At 38.5% G+C, this 24,473-nt stretch overlaps 1 protein-coding gene across 3 annotated transcripts in view; it reads left to right on the top strand.

The window, feature by feature from the left end:
- The window catches only part of Hbs1l (HBS1 like translational GTPase), a 74,023-nt gene that overhangs the window by 32,525 nt on the left and 17,025 nt on the right, over positions 1-24,473 (top strand). For 2 of the 3 annotated variants that reach the window (XM_048425125.3, XM_048425127.3), the window contains 6 exons: positions 11,972-12,080; positions 15,733-15,998; positions 16,415-16,580; positions 19,073-19,190; positions 21,659-21,805; positions 23,476-23,550. In XM_048425125.3, coding sequence (XP_048281082.3) covers positions 11,972-12,080; positions 15,733-15,998; positions 16,415-16,580; positions 19,073-19,190; positions 21,659-21,805; positions 23,476-23,550 — 881 coding nt within the window. Of the gene's footprint in view, positions 1-11,971; positions 12,085-15,732; positions 15,999-16,414; positions 16,581-19,072; positions 19,191-21,658; positions 21,806-23,475; positions 23,551-24,473 lie in introns of those variants that run through there. The other variant, XM_085689161.2, reaches the window with a different exon arrangement.

Genomic DNA, 24,473 nt, shown 5'->3' with positions numbered 1-24,473 from the left:
TTTAGAACCTAGTTACTATTCTTTAAAATGTTAAGAAGTATAAATGCATTTTAAACCCCTTTCAGTATTTATTTGTGTGTGGGCTGGGTACTACATGGGAGGGGACAATTTTCAGGGGCCAGTTCTCTTCTGCCATGGTGGATCCCAGGGATGGAACTCAGGTCCTCATGCTTAGCTGCAGGTGCCTTTGCTGGCCAGATCATTTCACTGGCCTACATTATTAAATTAAAGCACAAATTAGTGTTCTTGCATCCTTTTGTGCACTCTATACATTTGAATCAATCCTCCCTCCCTCTCTCCTCCCTTCCTCCCTGTCTGTCTTTCTGTCTGTCTGTCTGTCCTTCTGTTTCTTTCCTGGTGGTGCTGGTAGCAAACCCAGGGTTTTCACCGATGCTTGAGAACTAGTCTAGGTTAAAATTACTCTGATACTGCAGGTTTATATATAAAAACTGCCTTGTATTTCTTGCATCTTATTGTGGGTTTTATATAGAGGTGGGCAAAAGCTCCTTGGTTGTTTTGATTGTGTTTAAGAAGATTTTTTTCCCCCTTAAGTAACAGTTTTTATTGTTTAGCACTTCATAGTGATAGTGTATGTTCAAGCACTTTTGTGTGTGTGTGTTCAAGTATTTTGCAGTCATGTAACGATTAATGTTTGCATGGAGCAAAGATTCCTATTGAAAAGACTAGGTAGTTATTTTTAAAAGAAAACTCTAAAGGCACAGACTTAAAGGTCATCTAGCTGGATGGTGGCGCCTTTAGTTTTAGTACTCGGAGGCAGAGGCAGGCAGATTGTTGTGAGTTTCAGGACAATCAGGGCTACACAGCCCAGTATAAGCCTGTCTTGATCCCCCACCCCCTCAAAAGTCTCCTGATTTCAGTAGGTCTGCATATACCTGTGGGTATATGAAACCACTCAGTGGGAGGGTAGGTACCTCTGTTTGGCAAAGGCTATTAAGTCAACCTGCAGATTAATCGGCACCGTTTTCTACTCATCAGTGAGAACAGTTTTCAGAGTAGAGGGAGCAGGGCACCAGTGTGTGTGCGCACGCATGTGTATGTGCACAAAGATGCACAGCAAAGGCCTTTCACATTGCTTAGAAATTATTCAAATAGTCACTTTTAGGATTTTGTTTCACCTGTGACCTAAAGTGGATAGCATCTTACTGGACCTGGATGCCCCTTTTCTACCTCCAAAAATTCAGAATGAACAGAAAACTGTCCAGGTCTTTCCTAGAGGAACAACGGCTTATGCGTCTAGTTTCCCAGTAGAAATTAAAATCATTTTATACTAAAACTTTATCTGTTTGGGTAGAGAGGGATCTAACTGCTAGACTAACCTCATTCAGTATATTCGTAAGAGACTTTGAAATTTAAACATTAAACCCAATAGTATAGTTAAATAATAATTTTAAGACATTCTCTCTGTGTAGCCCTGGATGTCCTTGAACTTGATTTATAACCAGGCTGGCCTAGAGCTCACTACCTTTGCCTTTGGATTTAAAGGCATGTACCACCATGCCTTGCAGAAAGATTGATTTTAGCATTACCTTTTCAGAGTATCTCAGCAATTTATGATGTGCCTCAATTCACAGGATCAAGATGTGAACAACACATTTTCATTTCCTCTAGGTACTTGACTCAAGATGATTTTGTGACTATTTTACTTTAAAATGACCTTGATTTAGCTTGGGAACCTATGTCCCTCATTCTGAGAAGATGGACTCAGAAGACACAGTGGAACAAGGGAAGATGCCTTGGGGGGAAATGAGGAAAAGTTACATTAACCATCTGTGTTATCTTGGATAGTCATTTAATATTTGTCTAAAATGAGGGATTTGACCAAATCGGCTTGAACAGATTTGATCCACAGTTCATGCGTGGGAAACTTGGCTCCGTTGAAGAAGTCATTGGTCTGCAAAGAAAGTGAGTGAACACTCTCTGCTGCCCTCCCCACCGGGCATTCACGTTTCCACTCAGCCGCTGTCTTGTGTTCACTGTATGAGTCTTGAGTGACTTTAGTGTTTTAATGGCTCATGCACTAATTCTGCTCTGTAGTCATATAATCGAGTGTTTTTTGTGGGTTTCCATTCATAAAGGAATCTCAGCCCCCATGCATCTGTGTTCATTCACAGCATTTTGGTTAGCCTTAGCAGTTACTGAGGCTCCTGTTTGGTTTTCCCCCTTCTACCACTTAACTCATCACCATATTCTATTAATGGATTTCCTTAGGATCTTAGCAGTCACAGGTTCCTGATGACATGCAATTCACCCTAGAGTCTTTGCGGTCACCGTCCCTCTGTTTCCATGTATGTGCTAGTACTTGCCCATCTGGAGCCATTACTTTGGTCTCTCAGAATTCTCTTAATTGCCTTATTTCTTTCCCTTTCATTTATCCTGATGTCAGGCACATCCCTTAGAGTGAACTGTCTGCAAACAGACTGTAGCTCCTGTTTTTGTTCCCCATGTCAGGACACTATCATAATTTAACCCGAAGAGCTCTGAAAGACTCAGTATGTAAACAGTGTCTTATAAGATAAACCCTTTGGTGTCTTCATCATCTGTTTAGGCCGGAATCCTCTATGGACTGTAGTCTTGCACCCTCATCCCCTTTTATTCTTCTTGTTTTTCTCCAGGGTTGGGTAGAATCTCAAAACCCACCTCCCCTAATCTTTTCATGTGCTGTGTCCATGCTGGATCATTGCAGCTCAGTGTTAACTCTGAAGCACATCCTGGGCAGTTCCCTTTGCATTAGAATCATGTCTTACTCTTTGATTCGTGTACACAGTGCCACACGCTTGGTGTGTTTCATCTTTCCGTCATGAATGACTTGTTGCTACTATCTATAATCTGTGGCTGCCAGGCTGTGTGCTTTCTGTTGGGAGTGGACTTTTGTTTTTAAAGCACTGCTTGTAAATGGATTCATTGAGTTCCTTAGACACCCCATCACATAGATATCACTGTTTTACTGAGACCATGTAGTAACACGGCTGGCTTCAAACTTGAGCTATGTGGTTAGCAGAGCTCCTATTTTATTGATGTTACTAACCTCTGAGTGACTGGTAACTTGAGTCTTTGACATGGGATAGACATATTAGTACTCTCACAGGATACAAAAGTGTGCATAAACTCAGGTACTGTGTTTTATTGCCTGTTACCTACGGGAGACAGTTTTGTGGTCTTTACTTTAGAAGCTCAGCACATCTCTATAGAGTGAATCCAAAGATGTTTCCTCATACAGTGCAGAAGTTGGCCTCCATGATTCATGCACTGTTAAGAAGTATTGGTTTACTTGATTTCAAATTCATGAATCTTTAATTTTAAATAAAAGAAGCCAATGTTTAGCAGTGCATGGCTCATTTCATTAATGAAACTACAGTTTTTTGTCAAAGTTAAGACACTTGCACAGAGCACAGATATGGTGTAGTCATTGCCATGTATATGAGGAAATAGATTGTTGATGTCAGAGAACTAGTCTGCATACAGGAATTGGGGCTGTGTTGACAAGGAACACGGTCACGGACAGAGACACTGAATATATTTGAGTGTGTAAATGAGGGTAAAAGATCCTGGTGACAGGAAAGAAGTGATTTGTTGAAAAAGGGATGAAGGTAGCACCCTGTCAGACACCATAGGCACCTGGCCCTAAGGATCTGAGTAGTTAATGAAGTAAGGGACAAATCTGAGTCATATCCATGAGAAGAAAAGTAAAGGACCGTATAGAAAAATTCTGAAGAAAGGAATTCTCAATAAATGAGAAGTTTCATGGTTGGAAGCTAGGAAAAGGTTACTAAGGATTGCTGGTTTGTGGGGGAGCGGATTTAGATATTGGACGTGCTGTGCCCTTCTTTGCTAATTACTGTCCACGGAAGGGATTCTGCCCCACAGTCTGGAAAGATTTGGGCCATGCTGCCAAATATCTTATAGTGCTGAGGACAGTCCCTTCACACCAGCAAATAACAGCATTAAAAAGTGAGTAACACTGACGAATCCTACTTCTGGAGCATCTGATGAGTCCAGAATGGATTTTCCTCTGTAATACTTGTGTAAGGAAAGAAGTCACACTTAAAATTCCCACTATCCTTCATCCCTCAGCCGCTTCTCAGAACATTGAATGCTGGCAAGAAATGATTTGCTGGTTTGTGTGTTTCTAGTCCCATGTTTTTCTGTGTTTACTTCTTACTGGTTACTGTGTATAACAAACATGCAAATGTATCCTCGCTGATGGTGTAGTTCAGATTTTCTAGTTTATTGAACTATTCTTGTGACAGTCCCTGATTTTAATCACTCCAGCTGTTTTATAGAAAGTCATGAAAGCTGCAAGTTCATTTTTCCCAATTTTGAAATGTCATTCATTGCTCATTTTCTGACATTCACTTTTCAAATGAACTTCAACAAAACCATGTTTTTCTTCCAACATAGTTTGACTGGACTTATACTATCAGGTTTATACTATTTTTGTTATGTATTCTAGAAACTTAAATGCATAATACTTAAGCAAATAAAAAAATTGGGCTGAAGACAAGGCGTGTGCTCTGTTATTCCAGTGTTTCTTGATCCTATCATTGTAGTCACTAAGGAAGCAAGGACGATAAATGGGCTAGGAATGTCCAAACCGAATACTGCAAAGATGAACTTCACTGACCACAAGCTTCAATAATTATTTTGTAACTAAAGATTTTCTTCTAAAACAGCACTTAATGATGAATTAATAATGAAAGTCTGATTTGGGAATTTTTTTGTGTGAGTGTGCTCTTGCAAATATATACCTTTCAACTTCATCCTGAAGTAGATACTCGTTTTGTGGGCTTGATAAACTCAGTTTTTGATAAGGCTGTTCCCTATATATTTTCTGATAGCATATTCTTAGGTTTCTATCCATGTGAAACTTCTTTAAATCAATGACTACTGGAGAGTAGCAGTATATCTGTGAGTTGTAAATGGGATCCTAAAGCAGAAACTTGAAAAGTCCATTATAAGTGTGTAGATAAAAGAATTATAGAATGTCAAGACATAGCTTTTTCATGGATAAGTCACCATTGTCACATGTTGTTTCTATCGTTTTTCTCTTGCCTAGTTTCAATTTGACCTTCCTGTTTAAAAATTACCAGTGTTAGTAATTGTCGTAAGAATTTTTAATACTGCTTTTACTTTGTATGTACTAAATGGAAAAGTTCTTTAGTATAAATCTGCAAAAGTTCCTTTAAAGAAGTCATTTTGAAGTTGTTTGTGTGAGAGAGGGAGAGGAAGGAAAGAGAGAGAAGGGAGAGGAGTATATATATACATGCATGTTTCTTAAAAGCTCATTTGATCTGTTTGATCGGTGCCTGTAGAGTTTAGTTCTGTTGCTCTCCCCCTCTGCACCCCCCCCTTTTTTCTTCTTCCAGTTTCCTTGTGTACTCAGGCACATATTTTTAGTTTATCTTATATATTGTGTCTGTTTCAATTTTTAGAGTTTGTGTCTCAGAGTAGGTGATAAGCTTTTGAGAATAACCACCATTAAATCTAGCAGGAGTCAGTAATGCTCTGTGCTGCTGTGGTCTACCTTTGCATCCTTCACAAAAGTACACATTGAAGAAGAGCCTTCTGAGTAAGAGGCCCACATTTAGCTAGCAGGGAAGCAGGGGAGCCACGAGAAAGCATCAGCTAAAGAGACCGAAGGTGCCATTTTCTAAGAAAGCTTTTTGCAGAGGTAACTGTAGCATGAAGAAGGTGAACAGGGTAGACAGGCAGGTGATTTGGTTTAGGATGTAGAGCCTTATAGTGAAATCATTTAACTTGTATATTCCTTATTTATAAAGCGGGAAAGCAATTTGATAAACTGAATAACATGTTTTAATGAAGGATGGACTACATAAGCAATTTTTTCCTATTCTACTAGGGACTGAGTGCTGATCATCAAATATGAATCTTCAGAATGTGTACCTTGTGGTCGGTGGGTGGATCTTGCATGGTTTGGGCAAGGCTCTTGATAATCCTTTGGAGGGACACATTTTCTTTCTAGCTCATAATCTGAGTTAAAGTAGTGTTTGGAAGTCATACATACATTCACAGAGCTGAGTACCAATTTTTTGACCTCTTTGTGTGGAAACTTGTCATAACCATATCAGATTTCAGAGGACCAGCTTCTCCAGTTCTGGCATAGGAGTGGTGGTGCAGCTGTGACTACTGAGGAAGATTTCAGAGGAAAGTTGAGTGACGGTAGCAAAGCTCCAGCTTGTTAGGAGAAGGGCGGGCCGAAGGTTAAAGACCTGTCTGCTATCCAGAACCCATTGCCTGCTGTTGCATTTTGTGTTTCCTGAAATGTACTTAATTCCTTGGGATTGTCACAGGGTGAGTGGATTTTCATTTGGTTGGAGAGGATATGATTGTGTGTGTGTGTGTAATTTGAAATATATATATCAAATCCTGTTGATCTATGACCGACTCTCTTAGTTGTTAATGTGACCTCAGTAGAATTTGCTTCCCATTCAGCATGTTACTAGGGATGAGGATGACTTTGTATGTGAACTCTTTGAAGTAGCACACAAAATCATATGTGTATTTGCATTTTTTTTAAAGTTAAGAATGGCTTGTGGCTTTTCTGGTTTTCTGAAGGAAGGAAGGAAGGAAAGGAAGGAAGGAAGGAAGGAAGGAAGGCAGGCTAGCTAATAAAGTACTTTGATGAGTTTGGTATTGTTATCTATAGTATGTGAACTCTTTGAAGTAGCACACAAAATCATATGTGTATTTGCATTTTTTTAAGTTAAGAATGGCCTGTGGCTTTTCTGGTTTTCTAAAGGAAGGAAGGGAGGGAGGGACGGACGGACGGACGGACGGACAGACAGCTAATAAAGTACTTTGATGAGTTTGGTATTGTTATCTATAGTACTGGCATCTTTGTGTTTATTTTTAATAAAAAAATATTTAAATGTTGAGTCTTACAGGTAAAACAGACCAAAATAATATTTACTGCATCCTTAAAAATTGTGTAAGATCACACTGACTTTTCTCTTTGCTTACAAGGCCTTTAAAAGTAAAAATTACAGCATTTCAGTATACTCACTGTGTAAGTGAATCAAAAAAGGGTTTTCATGAAACTGTAGAAGATACTAAAAATGAGCCTTAAAGGGAGTGTAGAATTCTCATAGGCTTTTTATTGACGCTTCCATCATGTACTTTTTATTCTTACAACAGAAGTCAAAGTCCACCTTGCTTCCTTTTGTTTTACTCAGGTGTCTTCTCCCTCGTTTAGCACCTAAAACCATTACTACTGTATCATCATAACCATCACAACTATCAGCGTCACTATCACTATCATTACCACTCTCATCACCAGCATCACCATCACAGCACCAGCATCACCACTATCATCACCAGCAGCGTCACCGTCGCTGTTACAATTCTTGAAGTGTCTCTCACTTCCTCTAACACTTCACGTCTGCTGAACACTTAATTGCTTTTCTCACCTGAAGCCAGCCCCTCTAGTTTTGCCACTAGTGTTTCTTGCTGTTTATGCACTTGCGTGTTTCACTTTATTTGTAGCTGTTTGGCTCATTTTCCTGCCCCTCCAGCATCATGTGTCCTGTGCCTCTGTCCCCTGTCCTCTGTCCCTGCTGTCGGAGGATCTTGATAGCACCTTCCTCTTTATTATTGTGTATCTGTGTATGCACAAATATATATTTTAATACAACCTACTGAGTCTGCTTTTGTTGTTTGTGTATATATGGTTTTCTACTGACTACTTTACACTGAACAACCAAAAAGGTGGCTCATTCCTGGAAGAGACTAACAATTCTCTCTGCAGTCATTAGTGCCTGTTGGTCTGTGTTTAGAGGTGACCCCCTCACCCAAGATTTCCCCCCTTCACATTCACATATCCATTGATATTGTGATTGTTCTGCTCTTGTTCACGCAGCCTTTTCTAAGAGTAGACTCAGACTTCCTGGTATTTGGCCTCTTACAGTCTTTCTACCATCTTGCACAGAGTTCCCTGAACCATAGACACAGGAGCTGTGATGTAAAAGGATCTGTTGGGGCTGGGCTCCCCATGATCTGCTCGTCTCTGCCTTGTGTCCGGTTGTGCTTTCCTGTGCTGGTCTCCATGTGCTGTAAAGAGGCTTGTATGGTGAGGGTGGTAGCAGCACTTACCTGTAGGCATAAGGAGAAGATTTAGAATGTAGTAAGGAAGGATTTAAGTTAGTTTGAGCCCTGGGCAGCTAAGTTTTCAGTACCAGACATGATTTCTCTCCTGTTGAATAGGCTTTATGTCTGTGGATATTGGTTGCAACCAGCATGTGTGTGCTGATTTTTGCGCCCTATGCATTTCTTCAGTGCCATGCTGATCTTTGTTGTGGCCCATAGGTATTCAAAGCTGGGTAAGACTGTTTAACTGTTCCCCTCTGCCCTTTGGCAGCTTGCATGGAATTTTCTGGTCAGATCTTCAATCAACTGAGTCCTGTGTCCAAAGTGTGTGGTGTCTTCAGCAAGAGGGGCCCACTTTAATCCTTGAGAAGCATCCAAGGGCTGCATTTGTAATTTGTACTGCTTTTTAGGAGTCATTTGGAATACCCTGACCAACCATTTGAAAGGTTTCTTGTGCCTAACACTGTTTTTTTGTTAGTCTATGGTTCTTGACAGGAGAATAGCCAAGTGGCTTAGCCTTCTTTAAGGTGTGTGTGTGTCTGTGTGTGTGTGTGTGTCCACATACGCTTATGTATTGTGTTTAATTTTAGGTAAGCATAAAACATGGTTCCTTGAGGCTGTATCCAACAACCTTGGTGTTCACTGTCCCTTGTCCCTCCTGTACTGACCATCCTTCTGTTACTCTGTTTTCTACTTCGATCACCTGTATCCTGATGCCCCTGCCCTCACCTCTATGGTTTCTTTATAATGTATTAGTTTCTATGGTTACCATGTGTTATATGCTGACATTTGAGGATATGGAGCTCAAAGGCTAAGGAAACAATCAAGTGAATAAGAAAAGTCAAAGAATTGGAGAGAATCTTTGCCTGAATCAGAATTAATATCTGGAATATACAAAGAATAAAAAACACAAGGCTGAAAGGAAACAAATCATCCACTTTAAAAATGGGTTAGAAATCTAAATTGAGTACTTGCTAGAGGAAATTAAAATGGCTAGTAACTATCCAAAAATGGAATTTGAGACTGTTTTGAGATTTCATCTCATCCTAGTCAGAATAGCTAAGATGAACAAAGCAAATGGAAAACAAATGCTGGTGAGGTGTGGGCAAAGAGAGAACACTGGTTCACTATTGTTGGGACTGTAAATTGGAGTAGTCACTCTAGAACTCAGTATGGAGAATCTTCAGGAAACTAACAATAAATGTACCGCTTTACCCAGCTATGCCATGTCTTGGCATATCCTACTCCACAGACCCTTGCTTAACTGTGCACATAGCCACCCTGGTCATAATAGCCAGGAAATGGAACCAACCTAAATATCTTGCAACAGATGAATGGACTTGTCTGAATGTTTGCAAAAAAATATTATTCATCCGTAAAATATGTATACGTCATGACAGTTGCATGGATGCAATGGGTGGACCTAGAAAAGATTAGACTGAATGAGATAAGGCAGACCCAGAAAGGCAAATGCTGTGTGTTCTCTCTTCGTCTGTAGTTCTTAGGTCTGGAACTCACTGTGTAGACTAGGCTGGCCTCAAATTCACAGAGCTCTTCCTGCATTCGCTGGGATTAAAATTGCATGCCTCCATGCCCAGCTGCACCTACTTTCTTTTTAAGTCTATTCTTTTGTTATTAAAAATCCTTTCAATTATTCATTATTTTTATTATTGTTATTATTATTATTTTGTTGTTGTTCAGTCTCCGGAAGGAGTTAATTGTGAGAAAGTTTCATCTTTTAGTTCCAAGACATCAAAATCTGCAGCCCAGTGCCTGCTGTCCTTTGGTTCCTGATCCTTCTGCCTTCTTATACATGTTAATGTGAGCTCTCTCACTTTCCTTTTGAGTCTACACCATTCTTCCCCACTTCCATTTCCAGCCAAGCATTCTTAGTCACTCTGCACACCCATGATGATCGTTTCAAGTCTGTGTGGCCAGATTGGATTTACAGAAACCTTTACATGTGCACACATGGGGCTGCTAGCCTGCCTTTGATAGTAACAGATAAGCTCTGTCGTCAAGCACAGTGCTACCCCACCCTGAAATGGAGCTGTCTGAAGTCAGGGCTGCAGATAAACAAATAGCCTCATGTTAGTTCATGTCAGATGTACTTCCAGATGAGTCACTAAAACTTGGAAACTGCCTGTGACGGCGACTTTGCAGTCACAGGTGGAGGGAAAGCATGCGCTTCTGCTTCCCACTCTCCTGCTTCTTCTGGCCTTTTCTTCTTTCCCCTGTAAACTCCCAATGACCTTAATCTAAAGTTAGTATGTCCCAGGGCACTGAGTTTTCAGCCTCTTATCAACTGAATGGTCAGTAGCCCCAGCTCCTGTGGACGCCAGCTCTATGCCACAGGCTCCTCAGTTTCCTTCCTTGGTGTCAACCTTTCGCTGGCTCCCCATCTCTGGCAAGTGCGTCCTCTGGCATTAAATGCTGAAGTACTTCCAGGTTTGTTCCTTCTCTAGCAATCACGTGTCTTTGTTTTCAGCTTTCCAGTTCATTCCAGTTACTCCTGAGTCACAAATGTATACTCCAGTACAAGCCTTGCATGGGTTTGGTGGCGTGCCCACTTGTTGGTTCTTACATGATCTGGTTTCTGAATGCATCTTCATGTCATGAATTTCTTGTCATCAGAAGGAATGTGTTCACATATTGTCCCTTAGTCTCCTCATTTTCTCCTTCCTGCTATTTGGTCACAAATTATGGTAGTGTCAACTTCTATAGAACAAGCATGAGGGTCTTGTGTCTGGCCCTCTTCAGCTTCACATGGTCCATTTGTTCTCTTAGAATGACTGCTGCAGCAGGGTCAGTATACAGCCTGTCTTTTGGAGTGTGCTTTGCTTTAATGGTAGGCTCCTACAATTTTTCTATGTATGAATGTATGTATGTATGTATTTATTTATTTGATCATCTACCTCTACTTCCTACTTCCCTAGAGAGGTTCTCTAATTCTTATGTGCTTTCATAAGATCTTATGGCACCATGTATGGACTCTAATAAATTTTAAAAATTATTTTATGTTCCCCCTCTGGACTCTGAGCACAAATATTTTCTTCTTGTTCACCTTTTCATTTCTGGCAAGACTGGCCTAGAGTGGACAAATCGGAAGCATTTGTAGTAAATTCTGCATATTCATTTATCTTTCCTAATTAACTTGGTACTGTGTGTATATTTTCTAGTGTGACATATAGTTTTTTTTTGTTTTGTGAATCCAGTACTGTTGATACTCCTTGAAAATTAAAAAAATACATTTTAAATGTAGAGAATTATGTATAAAGAGTCAAATGCATGAAATCTTCCTTTGATCTGGCTCATAGCTTCTCCTTCATGTTTTTTCTACATTGTCCTGTCTCCTGTGTATATGGCTATCTTAGAGCTCACAGATTCTAGTACTGCCTGCAAGTAAAGCACATGAAGGGTTCTAGCAAAATTCATCAGACTTTGAGCTTGTTCATCAGTTGATAAATCTCAGGGGATCAAAAATAGTTAGCCATCTGCTAACTGTCCAGACAATTTTAGTATTGTGAAAGGGTGTGGTCAGAGAGGTAGGCAGAGGATCTAGGTAGAATGTCAGAATAAGGCCCCGTGCAGAAACCACCTTAGCTCTTAATACTGAAACTCAACAGTCAGCTCAAAATTAGAAAGAGATTTTGGTGAGGTTAAACATGAGTGTCCAGACAGTCGGGGATTTCCCAAAATAGGCGATAGTCTTTCTGCATCTTCATCTCACTGTTTGAAGACAGGTTTACAAAGACATGGATTCTCTGTAAATTAATCACAATCTCTAATTGATAATATGCCATTCATTTCTGGAAATTAATTGTCCTTTTATATTTTACTCCTTAATTAGGAAAATCAGTTGGATCTCGGTCATCTCAGAGTGAGTCTGAAATTGTGCCAAAAGTTGCTAAAATGACTGTATCTGGGAAGAAGCAAACTATGGGATTTGAAGTGCCTGGGTAAGACTCAGTCCCTCAGCCCTGTCTTCTATGAATTGATGAGAGCATCTTTTTCAATTTCCTATACTAAACCACTATCATTAAAGTGTCTCATGCCTTGTATATAGCAAAGGACAGAGACGGGGTGAGAACTTAGTTTTGATTCTAGCTTTATCATTGTATGACTCACTATGAGTTTCCTCACATTAGTGATAGTACTCTAACATTAAACAAAACCAAACTGCTTTGTAGTCTCTAGTTCTATGAACTAGGACATTCTGAGCACCTCTGGGTGGTGTAGACAAGCAGCACTTGAGAGTCGGTGAATCATACTCTGACTTTTTAATAACTTGCCATGGACTGGAGATATGGCTCAGTGGTGAATAACACTGACTATTTTTCCATAGTGCTAAGGTTCAAGTCCTTCAATTCCCAGTACCTACATGGCAACTCACAACCATTATGTAATGCCAGTTCCAGGGGATGATGGCACCCTCTGCTGGTTTTTGCAGGCATTGCACACACTTGCAGCGCATAAATGCAGGCAAAATACTATACATACAAAATAAAATTAAAGAAAAAAATTGAAAATAACATAAAAATACTGCCTTGAGACTCTTTTAACTCTTGTGTGTTTGTATATTTATATGTTTGGATATAGTGTGTATGTGTGCGTGTTTGTATTGGTGGTAGTGAGTATATACGTTTGCGCAATTTGTGGATGTACTGAGTGTATGTATGAATGTATATGTTTACACGCTTGTGTATGTGGATGTAGTGAATGTGTGTGTGTTTTCATATTTGTGTTTGGATGTATGATGCATGAGTGCATGTTTGTGAATATATTGAGCGTATATGTTTGCACACTTGTGTATATGACTAGTGAATTTGTGTGTTTACATATTTGTGTGGATATAGTGTGTATGTGTTTGCACATTTGCGTGTAGATAGAGTATATATTTGTGTGTGTGGATATAGAATGTGTATATATGTCTGCATTTACCCATGCACACATGCAGAGGCTAGTGATTACTGGGTGTTATCCTTGCTTGCTCCTCACACCTTGCTAATTTTATTTTTTAAAGATTTACTATTTAGATTATGTGTAAGTGTGTCTTTGTGGGGTGTGTGCCCATGAATGCAGGTACATGTGAAGGCCAGAAGAGGAGGCTGGATTAAGCCACTCTTAGTTGCTGCTGGGAACTGAACTTGGGTCCTCTGTACTCTTAACCATTGTCTTACCATTTGGGCTAGACAGCTAGCCAGGGTACCCTGCATCCACATGTTTCCTCTCCCGGCACTGAGATTACAAATATGTGACACCATGTCAGCTTTTATGTGGGTGCTGGGGATCTGAACTCAGACCCTCATGATTGTACAGCAAGCTCTTGGACACCAGTAAGTTATCTCTTTAGCCCCTCTTAATTTTTATGCTGAGTAAGATGTCATTGTATCAAAAACACATACAGTTAAGTCCTAGAATTTAGAATATCAAAAAAATTACTAAGTAAACATTGGTAGTACTTGCTATTTTAAAATCAGTCTCTAGAATTCTTCTAGGAGTTTTTACTAGAGACATGTTTCAAATAAATTGTAAAAGATTGGTATTTAGCATTTTTAAGATTATTGAGAATTTTTATTCTCTAAATACCACTTTTGCGCTGTGTGGTGACAACACTCGCTGTTCTGACGTGGGAGGTGGAGACTGACAGGTCAGGAGTTCAGGGTCATCCTCAGCTACACACAGTTATGGAGTAGCCTAGGCTGCATGAGTCTCTGTCTTACAGAGCAAAGCAAACAAGAAGTACTCTTTGTAAGTTGTGTATGCTTCACTCACCAAAGCATGGAGGGAGCCATCGGATTTTAGCAAGGATGACTTTTATTTTCAGCATTTAAAATGCAGTCTCTGGTGCCTTATTTTGCCTTTTTATAAAAATCTGTGGTAATGATAATATATGTCCCCATTCTAGGTAGGGAAGAATTTTAATGGTCTCCCACCAGAGTGTTTGAATTTGAAAGCAAGGTTTTATTCACTCAGTTTCAGGTTTAGTGTGGAAAAGAGCTCAGGCTTAGGGGACACAATTCCTCCAGTGTATATTATTTCAGTGATAAGTGAAATGGGACTCTGGTTGTCATGTGACTCAAGTTATAAAGTTACTAATGTCCTTTCTTAATTAGGATTGAATTAATGCAGATACTCTTTATCTGTAACGTATTATGTTATATTTAACTCTGTTATGGGATCCTTGTTTTGTTTTGATTGAGAGAGGGTCTCACTATGTAGACCAGGTGGGCACAGACTCACAAAGATCTACCTGCCCCTAACTCCTGAATGCTGGAATTAAAGGCATTTGCCACTATGTCCAGCAAGGGAGTCTTTGATTGAATAAAATAAATAAGACACACAACCCTTATGTTAAGTACATCACAGTCTAAATGTGGAAAGTTTCAGAAGTTTTAGCAGCCAGCCAATATGCTTAAAGTAGTATATTGTATTGGAAATACACACAGACCTCCTAAATCAGTAACTAAAATACTGGATAACGTGATGAAGAAATAGAAGTATTCATGCCCAAGGGACTGGTGAAAATCAGTGTCAATAAAGTGTTCCTTTCATAAAGTCGAAACATTGGTGATCACACCAATAGTTAATACACCATCGCAGACACACCCAATCCTGATCATACCATCGCACATACACCCAGTCCTGATCATACCAATGCAGATACACCCAATCCTGATCATACCATCGCACATACACCCAGTCCTGATCATACCAATGCAGATACACCCAATCCTGATCATACCATCGCACATACACCCAGTCCTGATCATACCAATGCAGATATACACAATCCTGATCATACCATCGCACATACACCCAGTCCTGATCATACCAATGCAGATATACACAATCCTGATCATACCATCGCACATACACCCAGTCCTGATTGAAGCTAAACAAGGTCAGTACTTGAATGAGAGAATATAAAATATACACTGACAATTCATTTCTCCATTTGCACACATGTATTCATTGTTTGGAAGGCACTCTGTTTTATCAGCATTGAGAATTGTAGCGGTACCTATAGGACACAGGTAAATAGAACTGATTGAAACATCAAATGTAAGACAGATACTCTGTACTCAAAATTGTTAGTATAAATTAGTGTCTAAGTGCCCAATTCAAGAAGAAAAATTAAACCTGTAGATTTACAAATTAATGGCTTCACTTTTGGAAAATTTGTTTAGAAATAAGAAATCACATTAACTAGTTAAGATCATAAAATTACATGAGAAGGTGTCTGAAAAAATTGTCCCCAACTTATTCTTTCAGTCATAATAGTCAATGTAGGCCGAGGCCCAGAATGGTCATTTTCAGATCCCAGAGGCATTTGAAAGTTTAAAATAGCAACTCTTACCTCATAGAATGCAGAAGTGTTGCTGACAGTGCACACCACCCTACCTGACTGCATCTTAATGTTGGGTAGACAGGTCTGCATTTGTATGGACTGGTTCTGCTCTCTTTTCATTTCTACCTTAACAGGCTTGAATCACTTAGCTTAGATACGAAATGTAAGGAATTATAAAAGGAGGCATCTCTGTGCTCTGACACAATAGGACAGCAGTTGAAAAGGTTTCCTGACATTTTCTTCTGATCTTCTTTCTGTAGTTTAACCTCTGAGGAAAACGGAGATAGTCTGCATACTCCTCACAAAGGACCTCCTGGTGACGATGGCAACATTGCTTCTCCTAATGTACTTGAGACCAGTGCTCATAAATCTGCGTTCCTCCCTCCCTCCATTCAAGCATCAGAAGAGCTGAGTTCAACTCCCACACCAGTCAAAAAGTCTGGCAAGCTGAGGCAGCAGATAGACGTGAAGGCAGAGTTGGAGAAGCGGCAGGGCGGGAAGCAGCTCCTCAACTTAGTGGTCATTGGTATGCCCTTGTTCTGCCATGTCAGGAGGATCTGCTCCAGGCTCACAGCCCCTGGGGGCAGCATAGACTTCAGGCAAAGAGGCATTGCATCATAATGCATCCTAGCCACCCTGGGTGAAATGATGCCGTGTGACCAAGGAGGGCATCAGACTTGGCTTATGACATTTTCATTTGGTGAATATTTTGAAAATGGGAAGTATTCTTTTAAAAAATGGGGAAAATTGCCCTCTTTAAAACAGTGTGCACAATACCCCCCCCACACACACAAACCCTGTTTAGGTGTTTTAACCTTGATAAAAATTGATATTTATTACTTCAAATACTTCCCTAAGCTATTGAATACAATCCTGCAATGCCTCAGTGTGAACACTATCTGAAAATGAACCTGGTATTAATCCTGAATCAATCTTCCTTAGGTCATGTTGATGCTGGGAAAAGTACTCTGATGGGCCATTTGCTTTATCTGCTGGGTAATGTAAACAAAAGAACTATGCATAAATATGAGCAAGAATCTAAAAAGGCTGGCAAGGCTTCCTTTGCATATGCATGGGTCTTGGATGAGACTGGAGAAGAAAGGGAAAGGTAGTCATTATATTTCAAAATTTTCAGTTTAAATCGATAACAGTCCTTTAAAATAAATATGCAATGTGTATTGAATATGTAAAACATATAAAATGTGTTAGAAAAAACTTTAAAAATTCTTTTGTTTGGTACATTGTTCATGCTTTTATTCTGTGAGAATAGGTTAATATTTATCTAAAACCAAACAACAAAGACCAAAACCACCTACCAGATCTCCTGCAGACCCTGCGATGATTTGCACAGGAGGAGCTGGCAGCTGTCACTCCCTCAGTTAGCACACGCTCTTGACTGGAGTTAAAGTTGCTTTGACTCAGTCTTGCATCAGATTATAGATGCAGGTGAAGAGTAAAACTGTCTTCTGCCTACACTCAGAATTCCCAGTGGGTCCAGAACAGAGGCCTCCACAATTTTCTAATTCATGTTCTATGTTCTCATGAGCTGGTACAAAAAGAAGCAATTGAGTGTAGTCAGTTCATCCTTTCTTGGGACTTAGTGCTCATTTGGATGGATGCTAGCAGAAGGATGAAGATAATCACATATTTCTGGCCAGAGAGTCAGAGTGTTTCTTTGAAGTTATTTAAAGCATAAGTGTATATCATATTTAAGACTATCAGAGATGGAGACGTGGAGGCCACTTACATAAAGCGAAATGACAGATTGGAACAGCTGACTCAAAAGAGCAACTAACACCCATGAGCCCTGTGAAAGCTCTTCTAAGTTAACAGTTCGGACATCTCTGGTGACTTTAATCAGAGTATGGTTAGAGAGTGTACCTGGATTTGCAGACTTTGCTGTGTGTGTTCATTTCCCTGCAATCCTCTCTAATGATCACTTGAGTCAGTTCTCAGTAAAGCAGGTTGTATTAATGTTTAGTGCTTCTCATAACTGGGTATTTGGATCATCATGGCCTTTCTCCCTCATGTGGTTATCTTTTTCTCTCTCTATTATTGCAAAGCTGCTTTCTACCCTTTAACCTGTTATTTGCCATATTTTGAAAAACAGTGGAACTGTATGTGATGTCAGTATCAGAAGTCCAAGTAATTCTTACCGGCTTAACAGATTATTAAAAAATATGGCTTTTGTTTTCTTTGTGTACCCTGATTATGTGGATTAATAGACTGAGAAGAGTGAAATTGAAGCTGGAAGGGCTTAGTAAAACGTACCAATTATGTGTCAGCGTTGAGCTGCAAGTGAGCTAATAATGCACTCATTCCTGTAACGTTCAGGCATTGGAGATGTCCAGCTGTAACATCTGCTTATTCGGTGATAATGTGGTTGCTAGCTTTCTTTCTCACCATGCTATGATTTAGACTATTCCTCCATTCTGTAGACAGCGGAAGTTTCTGAGTACATAATAGAAGGTTTCTTCTGTATGTTGCCAGATGACATTTTAAAAACTGACGTGTTCTTTACTTCATCATGTTAAATATTTGGAAATTAATAAGCTGCATGACATTTTCGTATTCTTAAGAAACGTCATGAGCCCCTAGGTGTGGGAGAACATTAAGCAGGATTAGGCATCACTTTGGCAAGCTCAAATGGCTTGACTAAGGAGACCCACTTCCCTTTGCCATGGCAGACCTCTAGTTTATTATTGTAGTGTTGGGACGCTTGTTATGAAGGGAAGGCTGAGTTTTTTCAGTTTGAATGGTCTAGAGCAGTGGTTCTCTCCCCTCCTAATGCTGTGACCCTTTAATATAGTGACTCCCAACCATGTCATTGCTACTCCTGTTATAAACTGTAATGTATTATCTGATGTGCAGCCCCTGTGGAGGTTGTGACTCATAGATTGAGAACCACTGGTCTAGAGCAAACCTGGTTTATTGCCCACTGATTTCTCCTTTTATGTTTCCGAGGTCACATGACTCAGGGCTCTTTTAGCCATTTCTAAGGATTTCTTCTAATTGAAATCTTCATTTTTGTGGCTGAAAAGAGGTCCTGGTTTGCCCTCTTAAAAGGCTGAAATGGAATATGAACAAAAAAAACCCCTCCCTTTATCTCTCTTAATTTTGTTAAGAATTGGGCATCTGATTTTTTTTCTTGTTTTCAAATTTTAATTTGACAAATTTGCAAGTGAAAGTTTTCTGTATTTATTTCTATAATAGTGATATAACACTAGAACATTAGAAAAGCTAATTCCTCAAAAGTATAATTTGCCACATTATCTTTTCTCTATGTATCTTTCTTTCATCTAGAGATGTGTATATATAGCTTTCTTTGTTCACAATTATAGTTTCTTCCAAAACATTAGGAGATGGAAAATAGCTATCATTTTGATTGAGTTTGCTATGTATACAGCCTTGGTTTCAAAGCATACAGGGATAATGGTTATAGCTGATATTTCAATCCTGTGCTTTATTATACAAAATAAATATGTAAAAGAGTTCCTATTATTATGAAGAATTTAGATTGTTATTTAGCCTATTATTAAGAGGTCTAGTCCACATCACTACTTATATAATAGATTTTAACCATCTTATGTTTTGTTTAAGGGGAGTAACAATGGATGTTGGCATGACGAAGTTTGAAACCACAACCAAAGTTATTACATTAATGGATGCTCCAGGCCATAAAGACTTCATTCCTAACATGATCACAGGAGCAGCCCAGGTACCACTATCTCAACTGAGGATGCCACACTGATTGTATCTTCAGTTCTTGACACCCACCAAGCTAACAGTTATGGGATTTTAACTCATCAAATATTTTCAAATTATAAGTTTTACTTTCCGGAGGTAAAAAATGAGATATATTTTTCATGATCTACTTCTGTATGCCATGTAAGCTTCTTCCCATGTTTCAGCTGCAGAGGTATCAGAGATAGGAACTCTGGTGTCAAAATTAGCGTATGTAAGTGTAGATTTCTTGAACATCCCTCCACCCCATTTATTGCTAAAATTAAAGTCTAGCATGATAATGAACCCTTTGAAGTAGAATTAAGCTAGAAAGAGTATTTGAGTAAGTAAAAGATGAAAATATGTAGGTTGTCCCTTCAGTGCCTGAATACTATTTTTGTTGTTCTGTTTTCTTGAGACTAGAGCTTGCTGTGAGTTCAGACTAACCTAGAATTTTCTACATAGTCCAGACTCTTCCATGTGACCTCTAACTCTGAGCTCCGTTTCTACCTTCCACAAGCAGGGTTTATAGGTGTAGGCTACCATGCCGAGCTTATGAGTGCTAAGTGTAATTTGCATGATAAAGTTCTATAAAGAATGTAGTATTGTGTGTAGCTTCTAGACTTACTTTATGACCGTTTCATATCATATAAGGATTATATGATAATCTTTGTGAAGTTCTTATAAACTACACAGTACAGAAAACAACAATAAAACTTGTCAAACAACTAAAAAGCTATTGTGAACTGTACCAAGAGGCCAGAGCACTTAATGGGATATCAGCAGACCTTTGAGAGACAGTATTACCAGTCACAGGTGGTTCAGGAGGGGAATATAAGGCATTAATCATTGTAATCTGAGTATCTCTGACAACAGTTGTAACTCTAAGCAAAATCTGTGTAAGGGAAAATGAGCAGCATTCTTTGAAAAATATCCAGACAAAACATTGACAGAAATAATAGATAAGAATGGGCCTGGAAGAAGAGCAGTGGGGCATTTTTTTTTTCTTTTTGCAAAATGTTTTAAGCTCTGGAAGTAGAATTGAATGAAGAATGGCTAAGCCAGGAGTTGTGGGAACCAGAAGACTGACAGGGAACGTGAACTTTTTCTTTCTGTCTGTGGATTTGTGTAGGAAAGGAGAAATGTCTAAGTCATAGGGTGGAGAACTCTGGGATACAGGGTTCTGCAGCCAGCTTCCTTCAGCAACCAGCTCACAACTAATGGTATGGAAACCTATTCAGTATGAAAGCTCGGCCTTTAGCTTAGGCTTGTCCCAGCTAGCTCGTATAGCCTATTTTATATAATCTACTTTCTGCCATGTAGAGTTACTCTTCTCCTGCTGCACCTCCTGTTTCCTCTCTATGTCTGTCCAGAAGTCCCACCTATACCTCCTGCCTGGCTATTGCCTTTTTAGCTTTTTATTACACCAATCACAGAAATGCAGCTTCATACAGTGTACAAATAACCCACAAGGTTCTGTTTTAGTAGCTGCAGAAGATGAACTGCGACCTTTGGTAATTTGTCATAATTTTTCTTACTTTAGATAATATTCTCATATCTGAATATCTTTGTAGCATAATCCTTTTTGTAAGATAAATTATTAAATGTGGAATTGATAGGAAGTAAAATGTACAGTTTTAGGGCTATTGATACTTTGAAAATGCCCTTTGGGAGACTGTTTAGTCCCATAACAAATGTGTGCAAGAACATTTCCCTACTGCCTCCAGTGAATCATTTTGTCTTTTAAATCACTAACCTGTGACATCTGAAAAAAGGATCTGGGAATATGTCGTTTTGATTTTTTTTTTAAGTGAGAAACTTTTTAAATTTAAACTTTTTGGCTATTTGCATTTTTTGAGCAAATCCCTGGCTTATATCTTACCTAATTTTCTATAGGACTCTGTGTCCCTTTTTTTTTCTTCTTCATCTTTTTTGGTAAAGATGACACTTGAAATTATTGATCATCTTTATGTCTTAATTTTATGTCCTCTTCCCCCCTTTTGCTAAGCATTTTAATTTTTATTTAATCAATTATAGACTTTCTTTTTGTTCTTTATTGTGTGTGTGAATGTGTGTGTATGTGTGAGTGTGACTGTGTTTGAGAGACATCATTCGTATGGAGGTCAGAGAACACCTTGTGGGAATCAGTTCTCTCATGCCACCGTGTGGATATTAAACTTAGCTAGTTAGGCTCGGCAGCAAGTAGGTTTACCTGCTGAGCTGTCTTGCCAACTCTATTCCTCTTCTTATGTCATTATTATTGGTGTCACACAAGTCTTTAATAGATATTGAACTTTCTTAAGCCATCATGGTATTCTCCCATTTGCTTTGGTGTTTGCTTTCAGGTTGGGGTCACGTTATAGCCTGCTTTTAAATCTGACCACGTGGTTCATTGAGTAACTTGCCCTTTGCATGAAAGGAGTGTGGTATTATTTCTAGCTTTGATTCTCTCTCCTTCCACAGGCTGATGTAGCTGTTTTAGTTGTTGATGCCAGCAGGGGAGAGTTTGAAGCTGGATTTGAGACTGGAGGACAGACGCGGGAGCATGGCCTTTTGGTCCGGTCTCTTGGAGTGACACAGCTTGCTGTGGCTGTCAATAAAATGGATCAGGTAGCTGAAGGACTTTGTGAGAATTTGTTTCAGATGTTGATTAAGATGATATTCTAATGGCTGAAGCGATGACTCGGGTTAAGAGCATCTGTTGCTCTTTCAGAGGACCTGGGTTTGTGTTCCAGAACACACATGGTAGCTCACAACCATCTGTAACACCAGTTCCAGGGATACACTGTCTTCTGGCTTCTACAGGCGTTAGACATTCACGTGGTACACACACACATACATGAGGCAAAACACTCATGCACATAAAATAAACAAATTAAAAAAATTCAGATGGGTACTATTCTGCCTATGTAGAGGCCCACAGATATAAGTCAGAGGTTTACTTAGGAAAATGCAAATAACTTAATTACCATATCCAGAAAAACAAATTTGCTATCTTTTAATTAATGAAACATGGTATTATTAATTTTTAAGCAACAATATCATTTTGAAAATTAAAACTTTTCAATTACCGTTTCATTACACATCCACTGTACATTATATGTACATACATTCTACGTATAAAAATACAATGCCATTTTTGTAGATATGCGTTTTCATTTTTTCTTCATCACAACCATTGGATTATAATGTTTTCTTGGATAAAGAAATTTTTATGGTTTTATTGTAGGCTATATTAATGATATGATCCATTCAGACAACCTAATTTTGACGACTTCTAGTTGTTTTATGGGTATACGTGAGTGTATATTTTAAAATGGTTTGTTCTCTGGGTCTCTGGCCTCTTACTACTTTTGAAACTTGCCAGACATGATGTGAGCGCCTTTGAGAAATGTACTGATTATTTACTCTTAATGCATGTGGTATATGGTTATATTTATGACCCTAAACTGGCAAATCAACTTTTATGAAAAAATTAATTTTGAATTTCATGTACAGAACATATTTCATTTGTTAACTTCATTGTTTTATTATAGTAATAATATTTAAGAATATTTTTCCTTTTGAAATTATTTGTATAGTTTACTCATTTTCCATTTTGATAATTTGGACATAGAAGTATGTATTTTGCTTATTTTTATGTTTAGGTATTTTCTTTACCGTAGCTTCTGATAAATATTCACCAATATTCTTTGTTAGTTTTTCTATAGTTTTTTATTACATATAGTATTAATTTTTCTCTAGCATTTTTGTATAAAAAATTTCAAACGTAGAGAAAACTAGAAAGCTTTTTGATATGTACTTGTGTTTTAGCCACTACATAAGATTCAGAACTTTATTGCTCACACTCATCTTGTGCTATATATTTCCACATAATTGTAGCCACTAATGTACATAGTCCTAAATTGTGCATATAATCTAGAGTTGACTCTTCATACTTGGTTAGGATGATTGGCAGAGGTGGATGTTAGTCCTTATATTTTAGTCTAATGTTTGTTCAAAGCACTATTTAATAAATTACTTTTCTCTCCAAATTTGAAATCACTTTTAGCATAACTAGTAGATTCTAACTCATAGAGATTGTTGGCTTCCTGTTTTAGGAAAAGTTAATCTTAGATTATTAAAAGTTAATCATAAAATATTAATGGTAAGATTTTTTTTCTGAGGTTTAATTTTAGCTTATATTTTATATATTTGGCTATGTACATTTTATTATGGAAATTTTGATTTTATGTGTCATTCTCATGCATAATTCTAAGTATAAATTGAATCTTTGTCAGGTAAATTGGCAACAAGAAAGATTTCAAGAGATTACTGGAAAACTTGGGCATTTTCTTAAGCAAGCAGGTTTTAAGGTATGATAATTTTAAATTAAATTGGTTTGGTTATGTCTCTAAGTTATTTTACTGATATAAGAAAACAAGCTATTATGTTAATATTCTTTTTTGTTCTTATTCTTTTTTGGTCTTTAAAATTTTTATATATTGTAATTTTTAATTAAAATATTTTATTATTTCCCTCACCCTTCTACTCCCTCTACCTCCTCCAATTCCCCCCCCCCATTCACTCTCTAATCCAAGTCATGGCCTCTTTTTTTGTCAGGTGGTATTGTTTTGAGATATATGTAATTTTGATATATATGTATGGATATGTAAGTAAAACCTGCTGAGTCTATTTAGTGTTGCTTGTATATATATGATTCCAGGGCTATCTTTTTGGTACTGGTTAATCAATTAGGGGACTCTTCCTTGGGGAAGACCTCTTTTCCCTCTCAGCATTCCTTAGTTGGCTATTCTTTGTCTAAGGGTGTTAGTGTGGCCGTTGGCTTTATCATTGTTTAGGTCTTACTCAGCATATATATTACTGATGTATCGTGGATGTAATTTCCCTATCATTTCTAGGAGACAATCTTGCAGCAGACTTCCTGGTCCTCTGGCTCTTTCTTACAGTCTTTCTGTCCAGTTCTCCACCATGATTCTTGTGCCTTAGGTGTGTGGGATTGTGTTGTAGGTGTATCAGTAGGCGCTTGGCGCCCCACAACCATTTGTTCTCTTCATTTGAATCATTTGTAACTTTTGTAATGGGCTCTATCTGCAGCAATGCGAAGCTTCTTTCATGAGGTTGAGAAGCTGCAGTTTTCTGTGGATAAAAGAATAAGTATTTAGAATGCACTTAGGAGATATGCTGGTTTAGTAAAGTGGCAACGTTCTCTAAGATCCATAGCCTCACTAGCCATGGTGGTTGAATAGTTCCAGTAGCGGGCATGATTTCTCTTCTG

This window comes from Myodes glareolus, chromosome 1 (genome assembly GCF_982192425.1).
Source record: "Myodes glareolus chromosome 1, mMyoGla1.1, whole genome shotgun sequence".
Taxonomy (NCBI): Eukaryota; Metazoa; Chordata; class Mammalia; order Rodentia; family Cricetidae; genus Myodes; species Myodes glareolus.
Note: the sequence above shows the minus strand (reverse complement) of the source record. Positions and strands in the feature narration are given on the sequence as shown.